At 30.4% G+C, this 18,982-nt stretch overlaps 2 protein-coding genes across 2 annotated transcripts in view; one reads left to right on the top strand and one right to left on the bottom strand.

The window, feature by feature from the left end:
* LOC112683158 (protein 5NUC-like) overlaps positions 1-10,452 on the top strand; it is a 13,516-nt gene extending 3,064 nt beyond the window's left edge. The window contains exons 3-8 of the mRNA XM_025554059.1: positions 233-454; positions 521-675; positions 729-834; positions 2,011-2,166; positions 2,598-2,801; positions 10,288-10,452. Coding sequence (XP_025409844.1) covers positions 233-454; positions 521-675; positions 729-834; positions 2,011-2,166; positions 2,598-2,801; positions 10,288-10,385 — 941 coding nt within the window. The 3' untranslated portion in view covers positions 10,386-10,452. The remainder of the gene's footprint in view (positions 1-232; positions 455-520; positions 676-728; positions 835-2,010; positions 2,167-2,597; positions 2,802-10,287) is intronic.
* LOC112683127 (52 kDa repressor of the inhibitor of the protein kinase-like) lies at positions 4,566-5,430 on the bottom strand. The gene is made up of 4 exons (XM_025554020.1): positions 5,413-5,430; positions 5,126-5,324; positions 4,739-5,046; positions 4,566-4,661 (listed from the first exon to the last, which is right to left on the bottom strand). Exons 1-4 carry the CDS (start codon positions 5,428-5,430, stop codon positions 4,566-4,568), a joined length of 621 nt encoding a protein of 206 aa, XP_025409805.1.
* Positions 10,453-18,982: the final 8,530 nt, after the last annotated feature.

Raw genomic sequence — 18,982 nt, 5'->3', positions numbered from 1 at the left:
TTAAGTATATTATATTAATTTAAACAATTAAATAAAATAATAATTTTCTAAATGGTCGAGCTTAAAAGCTGAATTTATTGAATTTTAGATTTCAACTTATAAAATTCTTCCTCTCCCTCTTTATATCTTAACAATAATCAGAACCCGTCTAGGGGTTTTTAAACCAACAATGTAACGTAGTATCAAAGTTAAAATCAAAATTTTTAATTTTAATTGTTCAAATAAATTAATTTTTTCATCAAATTGATATATTTAGGCAAACCACCAAGCATTGAAAAACCATATGGAACATATCCGCTATATGTGACCACTGTCAAAAATAAGACCGTGCCAATATTACAAATATACGCAAATACCAAGTACATAGGCAAAGTTGATATACACTTTAACTCAAATGGTGATTTAGTTAGTATCAATGGTTCACCAATATTATTGAATAATGAAATAAAACAAGGTAAATAAACACACATTAATTTTAAATAGCATACTCCAACTTAAAAAAAAATGTATGATAATATAGATCCATCTATGTTGACTGTCATTGATAAATGGAAACCGTCGGTTACTAAAATTACAAACGTTACTGTTGGACGTACAACTGTTGAGTTGTTAAATAATTGTCATCTTATGGAATGCAATATAGGAAACCTCATAGCTGATTCATTTGTATACTATGTAAGTATATTTAAATGTGAAAATTATTTTATTCATAACATTATATTTTTAAGAACGTGTTAAAAAAAAAAAATTACGACGAGTATTGGACTGATGCACCAATAGGGATCGTTCTATCCGGAAGTATTCGAAATACAATAAATGAAAATGATCATGAAGGTAACATTTTTTCAAATAATAAAATTTGAAAACGCTATATTTCAGTATTTTGAATAACTACTTTTGATTTATTAAATTAGTCATGTATTGAAATTAATTAGATAGTACTTTAACAAAATGTTTAAGACTTTATACAAAGAACAAAATTTCAAAATTAAAAAAAACAATTATATTATTGAGTTAAGGTTTGATTTACCTTATGAAAAATAAACATATTTCCCGGTATACAAGAGGCTATTTTTTCAATTTTGAGTTGCAAGCTTGGTATTTTCAGTATCTATCCTAGCTTACCATCCTGGCTTGACATAGACTAGAATGATTTTTACGGTGTTAAAAAAAAATGCCAGTATTGCATTGAGTTTTGCTAACAATTCTAACGATTATTAGGGAATTAAGACCTTGTTACTTTTTAAATTCATGTCAACATTTGAAAATATGTTGCAATTAATTTTTAATATTATTAAAAACCATTTTTATGCTAAGTGTATAAAACTCAATACTAATTTTTTGAAGTGATGAATCACGCATACACTTGTTTTTGTAAGATGGGATGCTAGTATTCCACAGACATTCTTCATCGCGATACAATTGTACAAATTTTAAATTACTACCGATATTTAATTTTGACAGTTTTAACGTACAATAACTAACAACAGTATCAATTCACATCCCACATACAAGGTGGCGAAAATAAAAATAAACTTTCAAAATTAAGCTCTTGCCAATCATATATTAATATTGCCATTTATACAAAGATAATATTGTAAATTCAGTGGTGAGAAATGTTTCTTGGTTAGCTTGATAGTGGCTCATATATATATATTGATACAACCTTGCTATTATAAAAATAAAGCCAGATCTCTTTACTTGAAGCTAAAATTATTAGTTTTCTAGCTTATATTTCCTAATTATCCTAGTTTAAAAAATAATCTTGGATATCCTGGGTTGATACAACATTTAAGTGGCATTAGTGTTTTTTCACCTAAAGGCTTGGTGGGTTGCCATTATCAACATTTTGTATAATATAAATTAAATTATATGTTCAATTCTTTACGCAATAAAAAAAATAATTCATTATAATTCTATTTAGAATTCAAGTTTTGTAGGTTTAATTACTAAGCTACCAATAATAATTGGTTTTAGATTAATAATATGCTATACTTTATTGTTATCTAGGATATATTACTTTGGGACAGTTAATCAATGTCTCTCCGTTTGCCAATAAACTGGTCAAAGTTACAATTTCTGGCGCTAGTCTTTTAGAAGCATTTGAACACAGTGTTTTCGATTATCTATTGCATAATGGTGGAATTAATTTTTTACAAGTATCTGGTAAGAAGAAAAATTAAAACAATTTATTTAAACCTTTTTTAATCTGATACAAAATAATCATATTTTTTTAGAAAATATGTAGGACATTTTTTTTAAAAAATGAATTTAAAATTTTATTATTAATCTGATTCTAGTTATTAAAAACAATTTGTGATTAATAAGATAGGATAAATTAATTGTATTGTACATTATTATTATTATTATTACTTTACATAATATAAGTTATAAACTATTGTCTATTTAAGTGAATTAAATTTCTAAATTAACTATAAATTTACAGTATTATTTATTTTATATTTATTAATTGTTAATTATAATAATATTTGTGAGTTTAAATTAAGGTTTATATATTATTTAAAAGTATAATTGAAGTATCTAATTGTTTTAATTTTTCAATATTTAATGCTTAAACTAAAATAAATATTTTCCAGGTGTTTTGGTTGAATTTGATTTGAGTCAAAAACCAGGTCATCGAGTCTCTTCATTATATCTTCGATGCGGTGATTGTAGCGTTCCTAAATTTGATCCCGTGATATTGACTGCCAATTATACTTTAGTGACATCTGATTATTTGGCCAACGGTGGAAATAATTTTAATGCATTTAAGAAAATAGTGAAGAAAAACGAAATACTAAGTAAGTAAAAATATAATCATAAAGAATAATTATACATTATCACTTAAATTTTTGAACTTAAAAACTAAAATTTTTTGAAACTTTAACAAGGTAATTAGGTTATAATACTATATAAGTAAAAACATAATCATTAAAGAATAATTATATATTATAACCAGTGCTTAAATCAAAATAATATATATTGTTTACTGTTTTGGGACATTTAAACGTTATAAGCAATTGAGCATTTAACGTTGTAAATAATTTAAACGTTATTTAATTTTAGCGTTTAAACGTTATACAAATTTATACGCTTATAAAATTTTCAGTTTACCGTTATTGACAATTCAAATGTTATGAAACATTTAGAGTTTTACGTTTAACGTTTGGCGTTATTTGAATTAGAGTAAAATTTGAAACGTTTTTAAATGTAGTATTTAGCGATCAGTACTATGTAAAATAAGATTGCCTATTTCAAATATAATATTATATATATATTATCTTTAACGATATTTTCTCTTTGTAACTCTCTTTTTTTTTTTATTATTAAGTTAGGACGTTAAGGACGTAACAATATATACATGGATTTGTATTAACACTTATAGATTATAATATTGAACAAAATACAAAAAAAAAAAAGAAAACAAAGAAGAACATTAACATTATCGTTTTGGAATGTATAGATTAAATGAAAAAAATTAGATATCGTATATTATGTGGGAAAATTTGAGTATTATATTTGGTCGATGAGGTGTGTTGCCGATAGGAATTCGATAAGTTTATTGATGTTCGCTGGATTAGGATTTAATATTTCTGCAAGGTTTTCGGATACTTGAAATTTTCTTTTCTCCATGATATATGCTCTACATTCAATAAGAATATGTTCGACTGTGAGATGTTCTTCCCATAGTGTGCATATAGGGGTCAGAGTCGGATCCAGAGGGGGGCGAAAAGGGTTATCCCCCCCATTCACCGTAGAAAACTAGTTTTTGACGTAATTACTTTAAGGGTAAATAGGGAAATCTTAAACTATTTTTTTTTTATACCAAACTTATGCTGGTACTATGTTATCACTTATATTTATTATTTGGTGATATACTGATATCATAGTTATTAATATCATAGTTATATACTATTATCATGATGTTAAATATTCGTAACCAAGTTTTGTGTTTGTCGGTATTTCCGAAACGTGATAACTGATGACGACCAACGTAAAAATCGTTTGGTACCTCTATATTATATAGAGTCTATAATCAACAAATTTGTAATTTATAAACTCTATTGTTATGAGACATATTGGAATAACTAAAAAAAATTATTATTATTATTACTACAGTAAAACCTCCATTATCTGGGGAAATGGTGGGGAAGGGTCACACGGAAAAATGAAAAACACGGTTAATCGAGACTTTTTATTAAACGAATTATGAAAAAAATTTATAATTTTATATCCATATTAAGCGTGTACAATATTATTTTCTCAATGACTGTTTTTGAAACGGCTATAGCAAATGCTGAAAATACACTAAATAATATGAAACAAATTCGACAGACTTGAAAATTTCCCATATGTATTAGCTATAACGTGATTAGATAAATATGATTGTTGATGAACTTCTATTAGACTCTATTAATTTTAAATAACTCATCTACCAGCAGTGGCAGGATGTGCAGGAATTTTCATTAGGGGGGATATGTTACCCCAAAAAACTAGTACATTTTTGTATAAAAAAAATTATTTATATTTTTCTACAAAATGTATTATAATTTACAATATAATATCTATTTTTCTTGATTGACGTGACATGAAATCAAGAATTTCGTAGGGCATAATAGGAATTTCTTGGTGAATTGATTTGTTAATCCATTTAGTCGAGTCTGAAAAGTAAATACATAAATACTAGATGGATTTATATTTTATACTAACCTTAAATACGAAAAATAACTATTTTTACTTCAGCCGTCGTATTCTTTAAGTATGTTTTCAGCCTTTTAAGGCATGAAAACGTTCTTTCAGGTGTCGATGTGTACACCGGTAAGGTACATAGTATTTTCAGTAATTGATGTACATTTGGAAATACTGAGGAATCACATAGTCTCAGGGCATCTATAGCTATCGTAAGATTTTTATTTGTTACACTTGGTTTTGATTGCCAGATTTTTAACTCTGCAATTACTGTCTGAACATCAGTATCAAGATGAAAATGTACAAGATCTTCAAATTCTTGAAAATCAATGTTACAAGAAAATATACATTGAAAACCTAGATAGAAAGTCCATACATAATGATTTTTGTAAATAGTATTTAATAATAAAAGACAATTTTAATGTAACTTAGGTACCTTTTAAAATATTTTTGTGGACAAGAAACCTCTCCTTTAAATTAATTATAAAAGAATCAATATATGATATCGTTATGGTTATTCTATAGTAAGTTTCAGGTTGAATCGTTTTATTCTCAGAAAATACACTGTCCCGAGTTGTCTGTTTCTTGATTATACATTTGATAGAAATATTAATATCCAGAAAGTCTCCCATTTTCTAATTATATTTAATAAATAAATATACTATATAATATGTATTCCTATATAATAAAAATAATTTCTAAAGACAATAACAATTAGTATACCTCAGCCTTTTTATACATTGATTTAAATTCTTTTTCAATATTTTGCCTTAAATCCTCAGGCACAGGTACATTGCACTCTACTAACTGTACGGCTTCTTTCAAGTTAATATAATTTTTTTTGAAACATTTACATAAAGGTAAACCATAAGAAAATACCATCTAATAATAGGCGATAATTATTAACAACTAAATACAAAAATATCATTAAAACCCAAGTACAATGTTTTATTACCATAAAAACTTGAAAAGGAATCAAAAACTCAGAATAATATTGTTATAATTGAGCTAATTATATGATAACATAAAGATTAAAGATAGTATAACCGTGATAATAATTAATAAACTTTATAGCTTATCAGCTTAGACTACCTACTACCTAGCATGAGATCGATGGTAGTGACTAATAAATTATCATCACGATCTGATCAAACGTTATCTATCGGTTAAATTAAAATAAAACGATTTATAATAATGTATAACATAGAATTTTTAGTTATTCTATTTTCCGTGTAAAGCATAAAATTTATATAAACTATATAAAAAAAAAAAAGATGATGGGGAGATCCATCCCCCATATCCCCCCGTATCTACGCCCATGTCTACCTGTGACATATTTTTATCGCTGAAAAGTTCGTTAACGTTTTTCGATAATCTGTACATAATATAAAAATACGTTCGTCCGACCTAATTAAAATTTTCAGACGAATAATTTCGAGCGACGATAATTTTGGAAGACTGAGCACGGTTAATCGGGATCACGGATAATCGAAATACGGTAAATCGGGGTACAACTGTATATAATTTTTTTTTTAGACTTTTTTTATTTAAATAAATAACCTTTATCATAATTAATATTTTTAATTTTATCTATATAAATATCTATATCATGGTGTCCGCTAAAAATCCCCCCCTCCGTTATCTCGTTCTGGATCCACCCTTGATAGAGGTTCATCTTTCACCACTAAATATAAGCGTGTGAGACGTGTATGTCCAAATCTTAGACGGTTCATGGTGAGTTCATATTTTCTTGTAGTGTCGATGGGGAAAGTCCATGAAGATGTTGTTCTTTTAATTTTATTGAGTTTGGTCGTCATTTTGTTCCGTCCCGACTCCTACTGCCGAATAGTATCTGTTTTAATTATCTTTTTAATATCACTGTAGGAGAAATGGGGGGAGGAGAGGGTTCTGTTAGAGGAATGTGCTTGTTTTGCGGCCTTATTAGCGCGTTCATTGCTTTCTATATTATAGTGGCTGGTAATCCATGAGTATGTGATATTTTTACCATCTGATTGTGCTCTGTAGTGGGCGTTCTAAAGCCGTGGTTTCCTACAACCAAGCATCCGTGATTGCGTGGTGCGCGATGCGTAATGGAAGTGTTTTGCTACGATACGTGTTTACGACTACGTGGTTTGGAGTAGAAAATTTTAGTTAGTTAATGTTTAGTGGTACATCAAAATGGACGTGGTTATGCTTTATACAATTTTGGAGTATGAAGCAGATGAAGAACTATTGCTACTTTCGAATAATTTATGCGAAATCATGAAATGTTTAGTCAACAGAGCAGGGAGGGATGTTTCAGTACTTTAATTAGTTATAAAAATTAAATAAAACATATACTAAAATATAGATAATATATTGAAAAATATTTTAAATAAAATAAAATAATTTAATCCCGCACTGCGTTTCACGCAAAAGTTGCCTTCGTGGCGACTGCTGCGCGATTGACGTGCGTGATTCGACAATCGCGCGCGTGAATTATTAATAAACATCAATACTATTTTTCATGGTTGCAACTTTTGCGTGATCACGCATCGCGCATCGCGCACCACGCAATCACGGATGCGTGGTTGTAGGAAACCACGGCTTAAATTTTCCTGGCTATGTCGGTAGGGTTTTGAAGATTTTGAAGACTGGCAAGGGGAGATAGAGAATCACTTTGAATCGTGAAAAGGTTATGGTTGAGGTCAGAGGAGATGTATTCGATGGCTTTTTGGATGACCAGAGCTTCAGCTATATATATTGAGCAATTATCCGAAAGTTTCCATCGAAATGTGTTTTTTTCCGTGAATGATAGCCATCCCAACGCGGCCTTCGAAGACGGATGCGTCGGTGTAAATGTGTATATGATTTTGTGAGAGGGACAGTGTTTCCCTGAATGAATTGTTGAAAATATTCGGAGGTGTGGATTTCTTGGGTAGTGTATGTAGGTCGAGATTGATGTTTATTGTGAAAAACCAATGAGGACATAATAGGGTTTCATAGGGTATTATGTTTTGGAGACCATATTTTGTATATTTATACATACATCTGCATACAAGCGTCTTCATTGTACAATGTACAACTAACATTGACTACAGTAACTACAGTGACGTATATAGATTTTCATTTCGGAGGGGGCCGATTATGTATATGACTTTTGGGTGGAAGGAAAGGACGAAGTACACTATTATGAAAAAAATTACTTTAACACTATAAGATTTCTCGACTGTCTTTACACTATCAGAGAAATAAGAAACTCAATTTTTTTAACGATTTATTATTTTTTAAAAGTATAAAAACTATATTGCAATAAACAAATTTTTTATTAGAGTCACAAAAAATTAACCACATATTTTCTTAAAATAATAAATCTATTTTATAAATATAAAATTTTAAATTATCGCATAAGCAACATTCAGTGTCGCGACAAATTTTCGGAAACCCCCAGCATTAAGATATATCCGTATTAAAAATAACAATCTTTAACAATGGTGTTTTCATTTCGGAGGGAGCCCGGGCCCTCTCGGCCCCCCATAAATACACCCCTGGTACATTAATCAGTAGTTGGTTTATTATTTTTTAAGCAATTATTTTTCAATTTTTTACTGCATATTATACCACATATTTTGATGTTTTTTAACACATATTTATGCGCATATTTTAGTATTTTTTAGCGCATAAAGTTCCGAGCCTTGGTTATAAATAGTTTTCTATGACAATTTCTTTTATGTTTCAATGGTTAATTGTTTTCTGTTATGTTATTCGATATTAATTTACCCGACGACTCGGGTCGCTTGGTTTGTGAACAGATTCTCGTTTTTAAGGACACATTTCCACGGCTGGAACCCGATTGAGCACGATTGCAATCAAACGATAGGAACCAAAAAATAACACAAAAATCACACGATTGAGCACGAAAATGAGTGCGACGTTGCCGCTTTGTACCGTAGAATATTATTCGGTGTACCGTATTACTGTGCTTTCAAGATTTTTTTATAATTATTATGTAATTCAATTTTAGATTTGTAACGATTATTTCATAATTTAAAATTTTTACGGCTCAGGTTTCCTAAAAGAAATAACTCTCCAATAGAAAAATGACAAGACACCTTTTTTTTCGCATTTTTTATATTGTTGGCGTATAGATCGCGGTGCTTCCATATTATTATTACAAAATAAAATACATTTGAATATAATTATTTATAATTAAAAATCTTTTATTGGATTTAAATCACATGTTATAATTACACTTTTTTTTTTTTTTTGCTAAAAAATAGCATTCATACAATTATCATGAAAAAGGTAAAAATTTAAATTTTTTTCCCTAAATATATATTTCCAACTTTCAATAAATATTTAAGTAAGTTGTCAGCATTTTTAAATTCAGAGTACTCTCGATAAGCCTTTATAGCAGTATTTTTAACGCGCGGTTAAGTGAAAGTAATTGCGATAGTTTTTGAAATATCGGGCCATAATTTTACTGCGCGGTAAAATAACACTAGTGTGTTGCCAGCCTAATAGTTTTCAATCTGACAACGTTGTATACAATATTTTTTTTTACCATGCTCAATCAGGTCGTCAAAAATGTCGGCCGATAACGACCGTACTCAACGTGTAATTCAGTTTTTCGTTTGTTTCGTTGTCACTAATCCGTTTTCAATAATTTATCGTTTACCAATATGTTATCCGTTATAGTGCCGGCTCCACAGTTTTCAGGGCCCGGTGCAGAATTTTGCGGAGCCCCATATATACATATTAATTTTTTTATTTATTAATTATTTATAAAAATCTACGTTTGTTCGTGTTATTATATAATTAAATAATACTTCGAACCGTTGTCGACGATGAAGAATTTTACAAGTGCATGTGTGTTTAATACTTCAAAGCTATGCGTAATTGGTACCATCTTAATTTTCGTTGATAACAACCCGTTTTCTGAGAAAACCACAAGACCACACGGGTTGCGATTTGCGTACTGGGACTATATTATTTTTATTTATAGATAAAGTGATATTCTTCCGACACTGATCCGTCAACCGATTTCATCGTTTAACGTTTACTGATATGTTAACTGTTATAGATTTCAACCGTTTTTTGAATAGTTTACGGCAGTGGTTCTCAATCTTTTTAGGACCGCGACCCAATTTTTCTTCCAAAAATCTATCATGACCATAGTTTTACATTTACAGAATCAATAAAAATAATTTCAAAAAACAAATTTTTTCTATTTTATTACTTATTTACTACTTTATAATAATAATAATAATAATAATAATAATAATAATAATATAATATAATATAATATATATAATATAATACTTAATTAATAATTAGGCGTATGTGATGAATGTGCTTGTTTCTTACAATCTGTATAATTAAAAAAACTTCTAGCGACCCCCCCAAAAATTGACTCGCGACCCCCTAGGGGGTCGCGACCCACAGTTCGAGAAACGCTGGTTTACGGTATACTCATAACGTTTTAAAAAAGTTTTGGTGTCCTAATTATAACTTACATTTTTAACTTTAAAACTAAAATTTGTTGAAATATTCATAAGGTAATTAGGTAATTTATATTGAGTCATTAAAATAGTAAACTAATATATTTGAAATGTACAGGTGTTGTAGATTATAATGCAACCGCGATGTATATGGAGTCTATTAGTCCAATAACAATCGGAATAGAAAACAGAATAATCATTAAAACTTCAAATTAAAAAGCAATACGAAGACACAAAATGATCAAGTATTTTTATTTGTTATGTCTGTAATAATATGTTTTAATTTGTAAAACTAAATTAAAAAAGTGTTATCATATTTTCATTAATAGAAAAATATTTTTTTATTAACGTCTTTGTAATATATAATTTTAAAATTTCAATAAGACTGCATCTGCTATTATTAAATATAAAATCCTTACTTTTCAACCTGATGAAAACTCATAATAACTGTATATAATAATTTATTTATATAATTTAAATTTATGAAAATATATTCCCAATTATATTAATATACTATGTATTAGTAAATTAATTATTAAAATAATGAAATTTAAATATTTTATCAAAAAGTTGTTTATGATCTGGAATATTATCTATAGGAAAAACATCCTGTAAACTAGTATTCTATAAATTTCCTGTACATAGGTGGACATCAAGGGGGGCTTAGCCTCCAAATATTTGAATAGCCCCCCCCCAAAAATCGAAATTTTGTTAGAAATATTATTTGTTGTTTTTATAATTATCTGTTGTGTTTTTTTAAAATCGTAAAATAAGAAATAATAAAAAATTATTTACAATAGCATTAACAGTACCAATTAGTTCGGCAACTTGCGAAAGAAGTTTCAGTGCAATGAAAAAAATAAAAAATTGGCTAAGGGGGAGCGCGCATAATAGCCGATAATAAATCAGCCGAAAAATAAATGATCCGACTCGTAATTTTTCTGAATCATATTTGAGTCGACAGTATTTTAGCCGACACTCCTAAAATATATTATCTCCTACTATCTAATACTGTATTACTGATTAGATTATAGATAAAGATGTAATATGATCTAAGATGTTTTAGCGCCTTTAATCCCCTCCTTACCTAGTTTGAGTAGTAGTAATATTAAGTTGTTTAGTAAGTTTAAATAAAATTTAAGTTGGTATTTGGTATTATAACTTTAAACTTTATTACCGGATTACATAATATTGTAATGAAGTTATTAACTTATAAATTGTAGATTGTTAATGCGTAATTAATTATAAATTAAATAAAAATAATTTTCAATTCGTCACCCCGGTCGCCCATAGCTTTCGCCGGTTCTGACTAGTGCCTATTTGACTATTATAACATAGTATCTACATTTAACCGTGGCAGGCCCTATTTTTATGTGCACGTCAACACACAATGTGCATCACGAATGTACAAGCGTGCACTACGATTTACAAAACAAAAATAAAATAATATATACAATAATATATAATAATATATAAATATTATGTATGTAATATATTCCTTTTTCTAAGATAGTAGCGAGACTAAATTTTCATTTAAAACAGTAAAATCAAGTATGCAGTCCGAAATTGTACAAATAATAGGGCCTGAACCGTGGTATAAACTATTATCACTGTATGATATTACCATGCTCAAATGACAAATAGTGTCGGCTAAAATACGGTTCGGACAAAATATGTGTCGGCTAAAATACAGTTGGACGAAATATGTATCGGCTAAAATATTTTCGGTTAAAATAATGTCGGCTACAATATTTTCGGCTATTTTAAAGTTCCTCGGTTAATGTTCAGCAATCTCACTATATATTGGATTTGATTTAATGTTCTTATCTAAAAATAAAAATACAAAATTCTTCGGAACCCTTTAGACTTTATTTTTGATATTTTTATACCATATGTTTGGTTTGTTGGTTTCTTACCACTTCTTTTTATTTATTTTGTTTTTGAAATATTTATTGTTTTTTTTTAATCACACACACTGCGGGAAGGGAAATATACTGTTCGGTAATGGACGACATTTTCGCTGCATTGTCAAATCAGAAGTGACAAAGATTTGTGTTAATAACTGAACGTCTAAACCTTAAATAATTTATTCAGTTTATTTGCACAGACTGCACAAAAATACCTCAAGTTGGTTTGCGCAGTTTAACTGAACGTGTAAAACCACCTTTATTCGCAAGAATTATAAATTATAAATTTATATACAACACTATTAATAAAAGTTTTGTGTATTAAAGGTCCGGTCAAACAGAAAGCGGACTGTCCGCCGGTCCGCTGCGGACTGTGTACTCCATTTAAATACATCACTCTGGTTAAACAGACAACGGCCTACCGCGGCGGACTCAAATAAAATGTATACATAAATAGAATAGAAAAGAAATATATTATATTTTATAATATTTTATACTAATATAAATAACATAATATTACTACTATACGTTTATACTCTAATAATAACTTGAAATCTAATCGTAATCTTGAAAACAGTGGCGTAGCCAGGATTTTTAAATGGGGGGGCTAATCACATTTTTTGGATAAGTAAGGTTAAGAGAGGATATGAGAATTCATACTTAACCCCCCCCCAACCATCTACCACCAAGTTTCTAAACGTAATTCAAGCATTTTAGTATAGTTTTAAAAATATTTATTAATATATAATTTATAATAACAATAATAATTTTGGTTTCAGTGTTCAGTCACTTGCTCCACTCTGATAGCTGCATCCTCTTAGGCGAATTTCTGGCAAATTCAGTTATTATTTCACTTTCATCGAATTGCTCTTTTTTATTTATATTAGCTATAGCTAATCCATTCAGTCTGTTTTCCGACATGGTGCTTCTTAAAAAAAATTTTAAGCGATTAAGTGCTGAAAACGTTCTTTCGGGAGTTAAAGAGGTTAGGTTTTAATGTTAGTTCGAAGATTGGTGCGATAAGAGAGTGAATCAAGAGCAGAATTTGGTTTTGGAATAGTATTTTGACTCCATTGTTGCCTCCATATGAACAGGTCAGCTCTGATTATAGATGAGGTATCATCATGGAGATCTTGGACATATATTTTAGCAGCTTTTATAATATTTTTATCGTCATACATATTTAAATTAGCCGGAATAAGTCCTTCAAGTGGCATAACATCAATAAGCCTTTGATTAAAACGAGCATCCATTAATTCTATTAAATAGTCAAGACACATTATACATATAAACACGGACCATGAAGGGGCTATAGCTCCCTTTGCCCCCCCCTTGGCTACGCCACTGCTTGAAAACGTAATCTCCAATCAGTAGACAATACACTGAATATTCTACACGTATCAGCACTTCTGAAATATTCGAAAATATGTAAAAAATCGGTCTTCAAAAGAACTCAATTCACTGCACAGTCGGTAAAACTCCCCGAATTCTTTCCTTTTTTTGGTTTATTTCATATACCCATTTTTTTTTCTTTTTACTTGACTTAAGGCAAGCAGAAGAAGCAATTCTTCTTCGTCGGAAGAACTGCTTGAAATTTTGTAATATGAAAACAGAAAACTGAAAAAGTAGAAATAAAAAATAACCAGCAGTACACTTTGTGCAGTTTTCAAACTGGTTCGCTCAAACTTGTCCGCATTCTATTTGACTATCAGCGGACCGGCGGCCTGGCTGCGCGGACAGTCCGCTTTCTGTTTGACCGGACCTTTATTATCTAGTTCTATTTTAGTACTTGCAACAGACGTTTCACGACGTCGGGGTCGCGGGTCGTAGTCGTACGTAATAATAAAAGCGATAAGCCGGTTATAACTTATAATAGTTATAATTATCCAATGCACACGCATTAATGATAAGGAGTAGGGAATTGACGATAGTTACATTGCGCACCGCATGCCTTGCACAGCGTTCTACTATAAAATAATTGTTTTTACATTTTTAAATATAATGAAAACTGTTTTGCGCAAATCCACTATATGAGGACAGTATTCATAGTAAAGTTACAAAATTTTTATAGAGCATAAAGGAGAACTTTATCTGTGCAATAGTGTTCTTATTTTGTTTATAGCATAATTCAATATTTTTTTATAAGCAAATCAGTGGCGTAGCGTGCCTTGGCGGAGCCTCGTATAAATATTTGTTTGGGGGCCCTTAGGAAAGGTAAAGATATCTCACAAAAGAAAAAAAATGTTTGCGTAAAAATAAAAGAAATACTTATTCATCATAATTGTCTATCTGTCATTTCCAAAATTTGTACAAACAATTCAAAATAAAAAATATACACTCTCCTTGCCTTTTTTTCGACAAACTGATTTATTATTTATTTATTGTTATAATTATTTTTTTTTTTTTTTTTTATTAGGTAAAGTAATCTACAATCTATACAATTATTTGTGTACAATAAGTAGGTGGGATATAGGAATATAAAATTAATGTGAGTTGATTTGAATATGGGAGATTACCCAGTGGTAACACCCAGCACGTGAATTTGTTTATGTATGGTCATTTTTTTTTTTTTTTCTGTGTTAGGATAGGAGATCCCTACACCATTTCCTTTTTAATCGTCGATGGGGGTTATCGGGAAGTGTTTTTGTAGATAGTTTTGTGATTAGGGGGTTTGTATGTGAATGAAGTTTAGTGTAGAATTTGGTGTAATAAATTTTAGAAATTTGATTTAAGGAGTGAATTTTAAGGTCTTTATGAAGATTATTATTTGTTATATAACAAGGTGCAGAGGTGCAGAGGAAAGGAGACGAAGGCAAATGGATTGAAAGGCTTGAATTTTTCGTGTATTGGAGGGTTTTGCGGCATCCCAAAGTTGAATGCCGTAAGTCCATAGCGGTTTAAGAAGGGATTTATAGATTATTAATTTGTTGTTTATGTTCATTTTCGATCGCAGAAGGGGTCTTAATAGATGGAGACGGGCATTTAAAGCTTTTCGTTTGAGTGTTAGGTGGGCATTCCAGGTAAGTTTACTATCTAAAGTAAGGCCTAGGTATTTGACTTCTGAGCAGGTAGGGATTTGAATATTGTTCATTGATACATGTGGGCATGTTGCTTTTTTGTTTAAGGTGAAAGTTATGTGGGAGGATTTAGATTCATTAATTTTAATTTTCCAACGTTTTGTCCAAAGATGTATTATATTAAGGTGTTTTTGTATCATGTTAGAGACCATAGCTGGATTCACGTTGGAGGCCACAATTGCTGTGTCGTCAGCGTAGGTGCCAAGTTCTGTATAGGGTGTTTTAGGGATGTCGTGGGTGAATACGTTATATAGGAAGGCAGCGATATCGCTGCCTTGGGGAACTCCAGCTAAGATACTAAAGTATTTAGATATGATTGAGTTTTGGCGTACAACGAAAGTGCGGTCGGTTAGGTACGATTTTAACAGAAGAAAGTAAGGTGCAGGCAAGAATTTTCTTAATTTAAATAGTAGGCCGTCAAACCAGACCCTGTCAAAGGCTTATGACACGTCAAGAAAAACGGCTGCACAATAGTGTTTCTTTTCTAGTGACGAGGATACAGTGTCAACTACTCGGTGCAGTTGATGTATGGTCGAATGTTTAGGTCTAAATCCGAATTGAATGTCTGGGATGATTTTTGCTTCGGTAGCCAAAGGTAGAAGTCTTTTTAATAGGATCTTTTCGAATATTTTAGAAAGAGTTGGGAGTAAGTTTATAGGGCGATACGAAGTGACGTTTTCGGGGGGTTTGTTTGGTTTTGGAATTAATATTATTTCGGAGAATTTCCAGATTAGAGAGTAGTAAGATAAGCGTAGCATTGCGTTGTATATATAGGATAGTAATAGTATTACTTTTTTTGGTAAATTTTTAGCAGTGACGTTAGTAATGCGATCATAACCTGGAGCTTTTTTGTTATGAAGTTTTTTTATGATAAATTAAATTTCACCGGGACTAGTATGCTTGGCTGGGAGTGAAACGGGTAAAATTGAGTTCAAGGTTAGTGTGACTATTTTACTTTGGGTGTTGCTTATAGCTATGTTATGTGGTGTAAAGGTTTTAAATAAATGTTCGCCGAAAAGATTTGGTTTATCTGTATCGGAAATAACCCACGAGTTGTCTTCGTTACGCAAAGGGGATGGAGTAGAGCGAGTTTTTAATATTTTTTTCGTTGCTTTCCAAAGAGAAGAGTTGTGCGTTGATAAGTTTTGGATGTACTGATGATAGGTGAGGGAGCTATATTGGAGAAGTGCTTTACTTAATTTGTTTTTTAATTGATTATAATTACGTTTATCGATAGCATATTTGTGTTATTGCCATCGAGATCTAGCTTTGCGTTTTTCTTGAATAAGTTATTTAATTTGATAAGGGAGAGGGTAGTTTTTAATGTAAAAGTTGAAGGTGGTTTCTAAGAAAGAGCATTCCTGTATGTCAGATGTGAGTTTTTGGACAGTGTTGTCGATGTCATCGTTTGATTTCAAGGAGGGATTGAGTTGTGTACGTATTTCTATGAGTTTTTGGAAGGAGGGCCAGTCTATTTTTCCGTGAGATTGGGCATTTTCGAGGGTATTTGAAGTGAGTATTTCGAAGTCAAGTATGATTGGTGTGTGGTCGGATGATAGATCGTTTATATTAAAGACATTGGTATTACAGTGTCTTGGGATTTTTGCTATGAAAATATCAAGGATATCGGGTCGTCTATTTTGATGCGAAGGCCAATAGGTGGGGTGAGGAGGTGATAGTATTTTTATGTTGGAGCTTTCTAGTGATCTAAGAAGAGTTCTTCCCCTTGTGTTTGTTGAAAAACATCCCCAAGTGGAGTGTTTAGCGTTTAGGTCGCCAGCTATAATGAAGTATTTACCTAGTGATTCAAAGTAGTTTTTGAAGTTATTCATACTAATTTTTGGGCCAGGAGGGCAGTAAGTAGATGAGAGTATTAGTTTAGTGTATTTATTTAAGGATATAAGAATGCTGGTTGCTTGGAGATAAGTTTCGTTAATTTCGGGGAGAGGTGAATGAATTAGGTTATTTTTTATTAGTATAACTGAGCCAGCGTGAGCCGTGTTGTCTGGGTGATTACTTAGGCTTTATAGCCTAAGTAGGCTATATAGCTTTATATATAGGCTTTATAGCCGAGAATTTTAATATTTTTCGTTGGAGTTAGATGAGATTCAGAAATCATAGCTATATCTATATTGTGATTATTTAAGATTGCCTGAAGTTCTAGTTTATGAGGCAGAATACCGTTTGCGTTCCATGTGATTATTTTAAGTTTGGGATTAGTTTCTATTATTATAACTTAATTTATTTATGAGTGAGGTGAGAAGGGTTATTAGAGGATTAAGAAGTGTTATGAGGGGTGATATTAGTGTTTTAAATTCAGAAATGAATGTTGTTAGTTGGCTTGTTAGTGATTGATCGGGGAGATGACCATTTGAATTGTTTAACAATAGTTTATTTGGTTTACTACCTTTAGTTACTTGTGAATATAATGTGTGCTGGGTGTCGTTGGGTTCGGTTTTTCCTTTTACTCATTATTTTTTATAAATCGCTACTAATACTACTAAACCAGAAGAACAACTGTTTGTATTCTATTACAATGTAATGCACAATAAATTAAAACGCGTCAATAAAAACTGCTCTCCGTGGTTTATCGTCGTATCGTATGTAGATACATCGAATATTGTGGGATTCCCCTGTTGAAGTAAATTACGAAGAAATCCCGCAGCCCGCGATAACCGATGTAGGATGTTGCCAACTTTTGAACGCACACTTTACGCGGGAAAAAAAGAAATTGCTTTTTTTGACTTTTGTCAATTCTGAAATAAAAAAAAAAAATTAGGAATTTTTTATTAATTTTTGCTTACGCACGTTGGGGCACCCGTAGCCCAAGGTCCTCGTATAATTGATACGGCAGATACGACGGTAGCTATGCCCCTGAAGCAAATCAAAAATTAAAAAAAAACAAGCACTAATAAATTATTAAATCTAATCGTATTTTTAGTATCAAAACAATTGAAACACTACGTCACAGATAATGTTAACATAACATAACATAATATAATATAATAATATAACATAATAATGTTCTACTTAATATGTTGTAAAATATTGGTACTTCTAACATAAAGTCTGAGTTTACTTGGTTCTCGCAGAATGAGTTTTGCGGCCGAATTACGGGTGCGCTGACATCCTCTTAACATCTACAGACGTCGAAAGAAGTTTTTCTCTTTATAAAACCATATTGGCTGACAATCGGCTATTATTCGACGTAGAAAATATTTAAAAAAACATTAGTAGTGCAATGCATTCATTTATCAGGTAAGAAAAAAGTTATTTTAAAACTATTTTTATATTAATATATTTAATATTTATTTTGTGGATAAATCCAAGATTTAAAATTCGAGAAATCTATACTGGCGATTGATCATTCAATGTAAAAAATATTTTAAAAAAACATTAATTGTGTAATGCAATGATTTATCTTTTATATCTAATTTTTTTATTCCAGTAAAATATAATTTTTTTTTGTGCATATTATTTTGCATATTTAATGGTTTAAATGCATATATTCAATTTTTAATCTGCATATTTTCCAATTTTACCTCCTATAACTTTTCTGCCCTAGTTATTACATTATACTACAAGACGAGCAAGTTTATAATATTTCTTGAATGAAGGCACTTTACACTTCAAAGGTATACTGTTCGAATCTGAAATCTTGTACTTTTAATTAATCAGCTATTTAGCCATTAGATTTTCTCAATTAGAAACGCTGTTCTTACAATTTAAATAAATTATAATTTAAAATATGACACAGTATTTACAATTACATCTTTGAGGATTCACCCTATGGTGTACCCTTAGATTTGGTCCTAATTATTTGATATGC

Source organism: Sipha flava, unplaced genomic scaffold (assembly GCF_003268045.1).
Source record: "Sipha flava isolate LNK unplaced genomic scaffold, YSA_version1 220_pilon_pilon, whole genome shotgun sequence".
NCBI classification, from domain to species: domain Eukaryota; kingdom Metazoa; phylum Arthropoda; class Insecta; order Hemiptera; family Aphididae; genus Sipha; species Sipha flava.
The sequence above is the reverse complement of the archived record's forward strand: the minus strand, read 5'-3'. Positions and strand labels throughout refer to the sequence as shown.

What these genes read in the sequence shown, in the direction of transcription:
- LOC112683127 (XM_025554020.1), bottom strand. An exon ending in CCACAAAAATATTTTAAAAG is followed by an intron (nt 5,047 to 5,125) that starts GTACCTAAGTTA and finishes CTTTCTATCTAG; the next exon opens with GTTTTCAATGTATATTTTCT. An exon ending in TAAAGAATACGACGGCTGAA is followed by an intron (nt 4,662 to 4,738) that starts GTAAAAATAGTT and finishes TTTACTTTTCAG; the next exon opens with ACTCGACTAAATGGATTAAC.